At 52.1% G+C, this 9,311-nt stretch overlaps 1 protein-coding gene across 1 annotated transcript; it reads right to left on the minus strand.

Annotated features, from left to right (window-relative positions):
• Positions 1–4,002: 4,002 nt before the first annotated feature.
• TMEM185B (transmembrane protein 185B) lies at positions 4,003–9,305 on the minus strand. The gene has a single exon (XM_005876503.2). It carries the CDS (start codon positions 9,237–9,239, stop codon positions 8,187–8,189), a length of 1,053 nt encoding a protein of 350 aa, XP_005876565.1. The 5' UTR covers positions 9,240–9,305; the 3' UTR covers positions 4,003–8,186.
• Between the last annotated feature and the right edge of the window lie 6 nt (positions 9,306–9,311).

The raw sequence follows: 9,311 nt of genomic DNA on the forward strand, positions 1-9,311 counted from the left end.
ATAAAAAGAATACTAAAAGATGCATGACCAAAGACTTAGGGGGGATATAAAGAAAAGTGGAGAAAGAAGAAAAAATGGCTATATAGAAGCAAGGAGGAAACTAAAAGAACTAGTATAGAAAGAAAAAAGAAAGGGAAACAGAAAATAAATGAATAATAATTAACTTAATACATAGTAGTAATGGATATATTAAGATATAGATAGAAAAGTAAAATGGAAAAATGAGGAAAAAAGAGAAAAATAAAATAATAAAAATTAATAATAACAATAAGAAGAGAAAAGGAGAACAGAATCAAAGGAAAAAGGAAAAAAGGGGGGAAAAACAAACAAATAACAACAACAAAAAGCCACACACACACACACACACACACCAAAAGACAAAACCACACATATTCACACACTCGAACACCTTTGGGTCCACTGTTTGTGAGGTTTGCTGGATTTTGCTCTGATGCTGTTGAATCTGGTCCCTGGTGTGTCTATCCTTGGCCTCCCAGGAGCTTCTCTGGTGCAGGTGAATGTGAGTCACTATCCCTTTCTGGCCCTGGGCAACCTGGGGCCTCCCGGGAGCTTCTCTGGTGCAGGTGAATGTGAGTCACTATCCCTTTCTGGCCCTGGGCAACCTGATTGAGGTCCAAAAAGTTGAAGCCCCTGTTAGTCCAGGGACTCCTTAGCCCAGAGGCTGGGTCTGCCTCGAGTCTCACACCTTGATTGTCCCTGTTCTGAGCTGTTCTCCCTCCCCCCACGGAGCTGGGCTCTGCCAGCGTGTCCTGGTCTTGGTCGGGATGGTTTGAACAGACTCGTGTTGGGGGTGGTGCCAGTAGCTTGTAGCGGGGACTTCCTCTCCTTCGAATGCCTCAGCTCTGCCTGGTTTGCTGGCAGCTCCTCTCTGTCACCTGCAGGGGCACAGATTTCCTGCCCTGGACTGTTCCCCTTTGCCTCAGGTCCCTGCAGTCGGGTCAGAAGCAGCTGTTTTGCAGGTGGGAAGGAAGGGACCTCCCCTGTCTGCCAGGTGGGCAGGGATGACCGTCCTTCCTGGATCTACTGTCCAGCCCCTTTCCTGCTCACCAGCATGAGTTCCCCCGAGAAATAGAGGGCCTGCAGATTCAATGCTGGGTGTGTCCTCAGACCCCTCCAGTGGAGGCTGGCCCTGAGCTCCTCTGTGGCCCTTCCCGCAGAGGAGCGTCCCGGGCTGCATGATGGCGGGGTGCTAGCGCTGCTCTACCCAGGGACTTCAGCCCAGGCTCCCACTGCTGCACCCACTCCGCGGTCTCCACAGCCAGTGCCCCGCGCCTCCTCTCTGTCCCCGGCCTCCCATCTCGCCTGCAGATCGGCAGCCTCTTCTGTCTGTCAGGTCCTCAGTTCAGTAGGTCCAGGCCAGGGGCGGCTGCATCCACCTCCCAGCCTTTAGCGCAGCCCCTGCCCTGAGCCCTGGCGGTGGAGCCGAGCAGCTGGGCTCCAGGGCGCGGTGGCAGCGCAGTAGCGGTGGCGAGAGTTTTGCTGGGTTAGTGGTGATTGCACAGCCATGGCACAGAGTCCAGGCTGGGTCCCCGTCCGGTGAGTGGGGTCAGGCTGGGTGCGTACCAGGCACATGGAGTTCCTGCCAGTGTCTGTTGTACGGGGTCTGGGTTGTGATCTCTGTGGGCTCTCGGGGTCCGGGTGGGGTACACATGGGTTTGGGCCCAGGTCACGATAAGCCCAGGTGGTGAGGTGGGGCCCCTAACTGCTGCCACTCCCCACAGCCTCCTCCCAAGAAGGCCCTTGCAAACCCTTCAAGATGGTGTGGTCTCTTAGCCAGCGGTAATCACTGTTAGATGAGGTCCTGAAGGTGGGGCCCCCAGGATGGGGCTAGTGCCCTTATAAGACGAGACACCCGAGAGCTTGCTCCCTCTCTGTCTTTGCCTGTGAGGGCGCAGTGAGAGGTGGCCTCTGCAAGGCAGGGAGAGAGCGCAGACAGCATCCGGCCATGCTGGCACCTGATCATGCCCTCCAGCCCCCACAACTGTGAGACTACGTTTGCTTGGTTTAAGTCACCCAGTTTGTGGCATTTTGTATGGCAGCCTGAGCTGACTGACTGTGTGTTTTTGGCACATGGCTGCCTGTTATTTCCTCTTGTGGCGTGGGGCTTGCACCTTCTGTCCTGGGCCTTTCCCTCCCATGGACCCCCGGGCTGGGGGGGTGCCATCAGTGTGGCACTGGGTAACCTGCACACCCTGTCTGAAATGCCCCTTCTCACTGCTCAGGCTCCTCAAGCAGGGTCCCTGGTTGCTGGGGACTCAGGGACATCGTAGGCGAGGCCCTGCCTCCCACTCCTGGATTCTGCCTGAAGCCTCTTGGGATGATGGTGGGCATCAGAGGTGATACCAGACGGGACATTCCAACCCTGTAGGACCCCCTGAGCTCGGGCTTGGGCTGAGAGGTGTCCACAGCCTTGATGTGCCAGCTCTTGGGCGGGTGCTTGACGTGTTTAGAGCCTCTGTGAGTCACAGCGTGCACCCCTTGGTGGGGCAGAGTCCGGCCTGGTCCTCAGGGTAAACAGGAGACCAGGCTCAGGTGCCTTGTCCAAGGGGACAAGAGCTGGTCAGAGACTAAGGACCAAGTGGAGACTGAGCAGAGCCGGACGAAGGGCAAGCCAGGCCTTGAGTAGAGAAAGGACCTTAGTTGATGTTCACACAACTACTAGTAAAACAGGACCGCCCCCACCCCCACCAGGGAGTCCTGGCATTAAACTTGCTGGATGGTGGGAAGTCAAGGTTGGGGGGACAGGTCAGGGCAGCCCTGCTGGGTATCAGCACTGGCCTGGGGCCATTGCCACAAACAGGAGGGGGCCCAGACCTTGTTCTCATTGGTGGCTGGTTACCCAGTGTGTGTGTGTGTGTGGTGGGGGCAGGCAGGAAACTGGCTTCCTGGAAAGGTCACGCTCAGACTGGTGCACAAGTCTTTGAACTTCCCACACCACTCGCTGCCCCTGGTTAAAGCCTGGAAAGGCCAGGTCAAATGCCAGGGTGGCCGAGAGGGGAGGGACTTCAGCCAGAATGCCCTCTAGTCTAGGGAGTTGCGCAGGCGGAGGTGAGGCCTGAGGAGGGTCACAGTGTGGAGGAGGAGGGTGGGGTGGTCCTTGTCCAGGAGGGCAGGCCCCTGTTACAGGACAAGCAGGGGTGTGGGGTGAGACAAGAGGAGAGACCATGTGAGCCCAGATTGTGCACAGGAGCGTGGCTGATGCCCCAGGAGGAAGCATGAGGCCCTGGGGGTCTGGCTGTGGCTGAGGCCTCGGCACAGGGTGAGAGGATGGTGACAGGCGCAGGGCAAGTGCAGGGGCAGAGGGCCTGGGAGGGGAGCCATGGAGCTCTGAGCTGCTGTCATGGAGGCTTTAAAACCACTTCCCCTCTCTGCCCCTCTGACGCATTTAACAAACAGGACATCCTGAGGACGGAGCGAGGGTGGCCAGTGAGCTTAGGGGAGCACTGTCCATCCCTACTTCCTCTTGGTAGCCAGGGCCAACCGCCGGCCAGCACCACCCCCTTCGGAAGGACTGAGGGAAAACAGTGCTGCTGCTACAAAGTGGAAGGAGGCTCTGGCCAGAATCCAGGAGACCTCTTCGTTCCAGGTGAAATCAGAGGACAGACACCCGCAGGCAGCAAAGGGCTCCCGGATCAGGAACGAAGGTGCGAGTTACCCCACTGGGTTAAATGACCCACCCACCCAGTGGGCGTGTCCTCTGCTGGACAGTGGGCGTGGCTTCTCTCAGAGGAGAGAAGCCGTCCTATGATCAAGGACCGTGGTCTATTATTTTTTCTTCCCTGCTGTCATGTGGATTTTAACATATTTCATTCAATTTTAATTCTCTTTCCTCTCTCTTCCCCCCTCTGTAACACAGGGCAGCAGTGCCCAGAGTTTTGGTCACAGGAGTTCTTTAACACTCTTAAAAACTGTTGAGGGCCTCAATGAGCTTCTGTTTATGTGAGTTATATCAACATTTACCACAGTAGAAATTAAAGCCAATAACTTTTAAAAATGTATTACCTCATTTAAAAACAACCCATTACATATTCACTTTATATAAAATTTAAAATAACCAAATTTTCAAAAACAAAAGCCGTAGGTGGAAGAGTGGCATCGGTCTGCATCGCTGCGAAGCTTTCATGTCTGGCTGATAGACAGGGTTGCACTCTCTTGTCTGCCTGTGTCTTCGTCCTGCTGCAGTATGTTGTATGTTGTCTTGGTTGGAGAATACAAAGCAAGTCAGCTCCTGCCAGAAGTGTAGCTGGGGAGGACTTTGTGGACTCCGGGGGTCCTTGGACCGCACTGGAGGCATGCGGTGGTAGTTGGCTCTAATGCACACATTCTGGAATATAGAGAGAGGACCATGACAAAACCAGAGGAGGAAGACACCTCTGAATGTCCTAGGTTAAGAGTTGGATGAAGTAGTTGATGAAGCAGCTCGGATTGTCTCCCTTCTCCCGTCAGAAGGGACAGGCCTGCTGTGACGCGGGGCCAGTGGTAGCACACTAGGTGGGCCAAGATTTTTGACGTGTGACACGGGAAGAATGTACATCAGACAGCCAGACAGCCAAGGGACTCAGTGTAGCGCACTCCATCATTGTCTGTGGTTACCCAGCATCTAGACACCCCTCCTTTTTGGGCAAATCCTCTGCTGAGCACGTTCCGGCGGAGTCCTGCCTCCTCCTGGAGCTGAAGACGCCAGATCACCTCTCCCCATACTCGGGAAGCTGCAGAATGAACGCATTTCCAAGGCTTCCCAGTCATGTCCCCCTTCCTGGATCCTTAACTTGGCCAGACAACTGAGGAATAACTGGCAGTGGGGGTGACACCGGGAGCACTTACTATTTAGGTGGTGGTGCCATGTGGCATCCTCACCAATGGTCCCTGAGGGACAGCCTCGCCTGGTTTCCTGCGGCATGTCTCTCATCCCTGTGCTTAGCAAGACCCCAGACTTCCTGTCAGTCTGAGCCATGGATCCTCCCGACAGTTTACTTCAGCTGGGCATGCTGTGTGCCATCCAGACCCCTGGGGAGGGCTGGCTGAGGCCTGCCTCCTTCCTCATTTAGGGTGCTGCCCGGCCTGTCCAGACTGCTTCTTCCTAGTTTCCCGGGGCATCTCTGCCCAGCTGGTGTCCCTGTGCCCAGGCTTGCCCTTTCTAAGGCATCCTGCAAGCCCTCCATCCTGCAAGCCCTGGGTACAGTACCGTCATGAAACTGGTGTGCTGCCTCCTGTACCCTTCCAGTCCACAAAGGGGTCTGAATGCAGGGTCTTCCTTATCTCGTTTCAAATCTATCCCCCGTGCCCCACAGCTACTCTTCTAATGATTACAATACGAAACAATTAACTTCCAAAATTATAGAATGCTTGTAAAACAGAGGGGAAAAATCATTCATAACCGACCACAAATTTTCTTTTCCATCTTTAAAACTATCTTGCAACACCTGTGCAGACTGTTACTGTCCCTTGGGTGTGTGTTGGCCCACTCCACTGAGGTTGGTTGGCCTTGGCCTTGTGCTTTGGCCAACAGAGCATGCACACTAGACACACATCACCTGTGAGCAGGGGCTGCATCTTTGCTTGCAGGCTTTGGCTTGGCCTCTTGTGCTTCTGCTATAAGAACATGCCCCAAAGAATGCTACTCCTTTGCCTGGGACCCAGACTAGAAAAAGGGATGCCTTGTGGAGACCTAGGTCAGACCCACAGCCTGTAGTGTAACCGCTGCAGCCAACCTGCAGACCTGAGTGAGAGTTTGCCACTGAGATTTCTGAGGATATTTTCCCGCAAAATATGACTCATACAGTCATAATAATACAAATATAATGAGTACAGGAGAAACCAGTTACCAAATTTGACACACGCTAAATACTGTGAAGAGTCAGAGGTACATGGCAATTAGGTAAATCCCCAGGCACAGCTGAGACTGTTAATTTGCAGACTAAACAACTTTCTATAATCCATCACTCCCAGGTGACTTAATGGTCCTGAAGCAGGAAAGGTCTGACAGGGGGGATGACCCCGCTGGGTGAGAAAGCTTGTAATTACCCTCAGGCACAGGCTCTCCAACACGAAGCCACTTTGGGATAGAGCAGGTAAGGCAGGTCAGGTCAGGAGAGATTGTTCTAGGTCCCAACCAGCCCCTGGCCTGACACTGTGGCCAGGGACTGGGAATCCACTGCTGCCCCAAGTCTGCCCTCCGATCCCTCCAGAAACCTGCTCCTCCGGAAACCTGCTCCTCCGGAATTGGCTTCTGTAGTACCGAGGTCCATGTCGGAGGTAATACTTGGGGATGGAGGGGCAATCAGGGGACACTGGGGTCCTGACAACAAAGATGGGACTGAAGTTGCAGGTGAAGTGAGATCACCCCAAGGGCAGCAGCACCCTTCTGTGCGTTTTGCATACCCTGCTCTTGGCCTATTACCTCCCACAGGCCAGCTGTCCAGCCGCCGTGATGGGCCCTACCTTCTTGTCACTTTTAATTGTATTCTCTGTGCAGGTGGCAGCCAGATTTGAATTGCTCTCCACGGTATCTGCACTTCCTAACACCAGAGTAGGTAGGCAGGTCCTCAATGAATATTTGAAAAAATGGATGAATGAATCCTCGCTTACGAAATGTTAGATCCACTGCTGCTCAGGCCTGCTCCACAGTGATAGCTGGTGTGGACGGACAGCGTGTCATACATGTGGCCTTGGCTCAGTCCCAGCTGAGTGAACTGAGCTGCGGCACCTCAGGCTCTCAGGTCCCTGGGGTCCCAGGGTTGGCTTCTGTAGTGAGCATGTCCCCTCACCAGGTAAGTTATTTACATAATTCACAGGAAGCCAAATTTAGATTTTTACTAAGTTGCTAATAAAAATGAATTTCCTCCAGTCTTCTCCCCAGTAAATATTATCAATACTTATTTTTATCTTAACCTCCTTCTGAAAGTATTTACTCGTTCTCAGTCAGAAGAACATTACTTTCCCAGGATCTGGCTTTTGCCTTCTGATTCTCTGGCACCTCACCAGCACTTACAGAAATAGTATTCTGTCTTCAAACCTGAAAAATTATTTCCCTGTTGCTGACAGATCAAAAAACGTGGACCTTAAAATAATACTGTGATCCTGTTGGCCATTTCTGGTTAAAGCCACTGTCTCAAGCTTCCAATGACATGCAATACTTTATATTATGGTCAATTAATACTGTAAAATTCTTGGAAATGGAGCAACCACTTGCTTACTTCAGGCGTTTCTGAACAGATGTTACTACCTGTGTGGGAAAATTCAAGGTGCTAATTAAGTGTCACTTTATGATCTGGTACCAAAGGATGGTGGCTCCTTCTTCTGAGAGAGAACTGAAAACTGTGCAGATTGGGTCACCTCACACCTGAGCATTAAGATCCTTGGGATTTTAAACCCCCATATCCATGCCTAGTACTTTGATAGCTCCTACATTGGGTACATATGAATGGTTTAAGCAATCTTTAAGAATATCGCAATAGACATGTATCTTCAAATATAAACTTAAAAAATACTTTAACATAATACTTGTTGTACTGCATAGAACTAGAAATCAACATATTACAGTGCTAAAATAGTCATATAAATATCATATATGCATGGACTCACTGCATTAAAATATCTCACCTAGTAGGTTATCAAAGACTAGTATCAGTAAAGCCCAAAGAAAAACGATTTTAACAGTAGGAACACTAAAAATAACAACTACGAAGTTTATAAACAGGTAATGGGAGAGAGAAGTCTTTACATTTGCTTTCAATTATGTCACAACAGGCACAATCTGAAATACAATTTTAGGCTAGCAGTGTATAAAAATACTCCTTATAACAATACTTTTGATAGGTGTAGTACCACTTTTAAAAGCCTTAGCTGTGTAATTATTCCATTTGAGGACCTACTAAAACAATTTAACTTACTGCTCCCAGTTAGCTCTTGAAGCACCAATCTGGGAAGCAAGTTTTCCCACACGTCACACACCAAGCACATCGCCATATATTCACATAACCCCCTACCCATGGCATACACTGACGAGTCACCGATAGGCTCAATCTCCAAGGCAGGAGACGACGGTGTTTGGAGCCTGTTTTCAGTTCTAGGATCGGGATGGATGAAAAAGAGGCAAAAGTAAGTAGACTCTGGGTGTGTTATGTATGGTTTCTACTTATTTAGGGGCACTCCCACAGATGAGTTTAATCTGGCATATCAATATTTAACTTGGGAGGTGGGGGAACATACTTTCCAGGGCTCTGGGTTATAACTACCCTGGCTTTCTTCCCAAATATTGGAGCAATTTTAGGCGCATCTGGAACCGATGTTTCTTCAGTATCTTCACTGTCTTCATGATGCAGATCATAGGAAATGTTCCCGTATTCTCTCAAAAACGGGAAAATTTCAAGCAGAAACTGACAGAAATCTCTGCGAATACCAAACCACCAGTGGTTGCCCCCTTTTCGCCGAAAGGTGGTGACCATCAGAGTGATTAAGGAAAGCCAGAGGGGGACGAAGATGGAGATGTAGGAGAACGTATTGTGGCCATCCAGTCTGTGAACCAGCAGGACCTCAAAGGTGAGCAGGGGCACGACGATGGTGATCCAGCTGATGGCCATGGTCACGTGCGTTCTCCGCTGCTCGGCCACCACGTCCAGGGACCGCAGGAACAGGAGGGACCAGACGATGTAATAGAGGACGACCAGGCAGAGGAAGGACATGAGGATCCAGAGGGGCACGAAGACCACCAGCCACGGCCAGTGGATGATCCTGTCCAGCCGCAGGGCGATGAAGATGAACTGCAGGATGTTGACGGAGCACAGGATCTCCAGCTCCAGGGACCGATCGTGTCGGAAGCCCCACACGCAGGCTGCCACGGACACGGGGGAGACGAAGAAGAGCGGCATGAAGACCAGCAGCCAGAAGTGGGTCCCCCGCTCCACCCGGTCGCAGACCAGGACTTCGAACATGAGCAGCAGCAGGTGGATGCCCACGGCGATCAGCATGGCCTTGAACTCCACGCAGGTCTCGCCCTCGGTGCGGTAGCGAGGGTTTCGAGCCCAAACGCCCGCACCCACGGAGGCGCCCGCCATGACCAGGAGCTTCCACAGCCAGATGGGGGCGAAGACGGCCCAGTAGCTCCACTGGATGACGCCATCCAGGCGGAGGGGCAGCAGCACCGAGAAGAGCAGCAGGCAGGCGTAGATGAGGAACTTACTCGGGTTGAAGTCCTGGAACAGGCCCCGGGGGTTCATGGCGAGGCCCCTGCTCGCTCCCGGGCCTGCCGCTCTGCCCCGCTCGGCAGGCGCTTAGTCTCCAACGCTCCC

Source organism: Myotis brandtii, unplaced genomic scaffold, assembly GCF_000412655.1.
Source record: "Myotis brandtii unplaced genomic scaffold, ASM41265v1 scaffold488, whole genome shotgun sequence".
Taxonomy (NCBI): Eukaryota; Metazoa; Chordata; class Mammalia; order Chiroptera; family Vespertilionidae; genus Myotis; species Myotis brandtii.

What these genes read in the sequence shown, in the direction of transcription:
- TMEM185B (XM_005876503.2), bottom strand. Translation starts at nt 9,239, where the DNA reads ATGAACCCCCGGGGCCTGTTCCAGGACTTCAACCCGAGTAAGTTCCTC.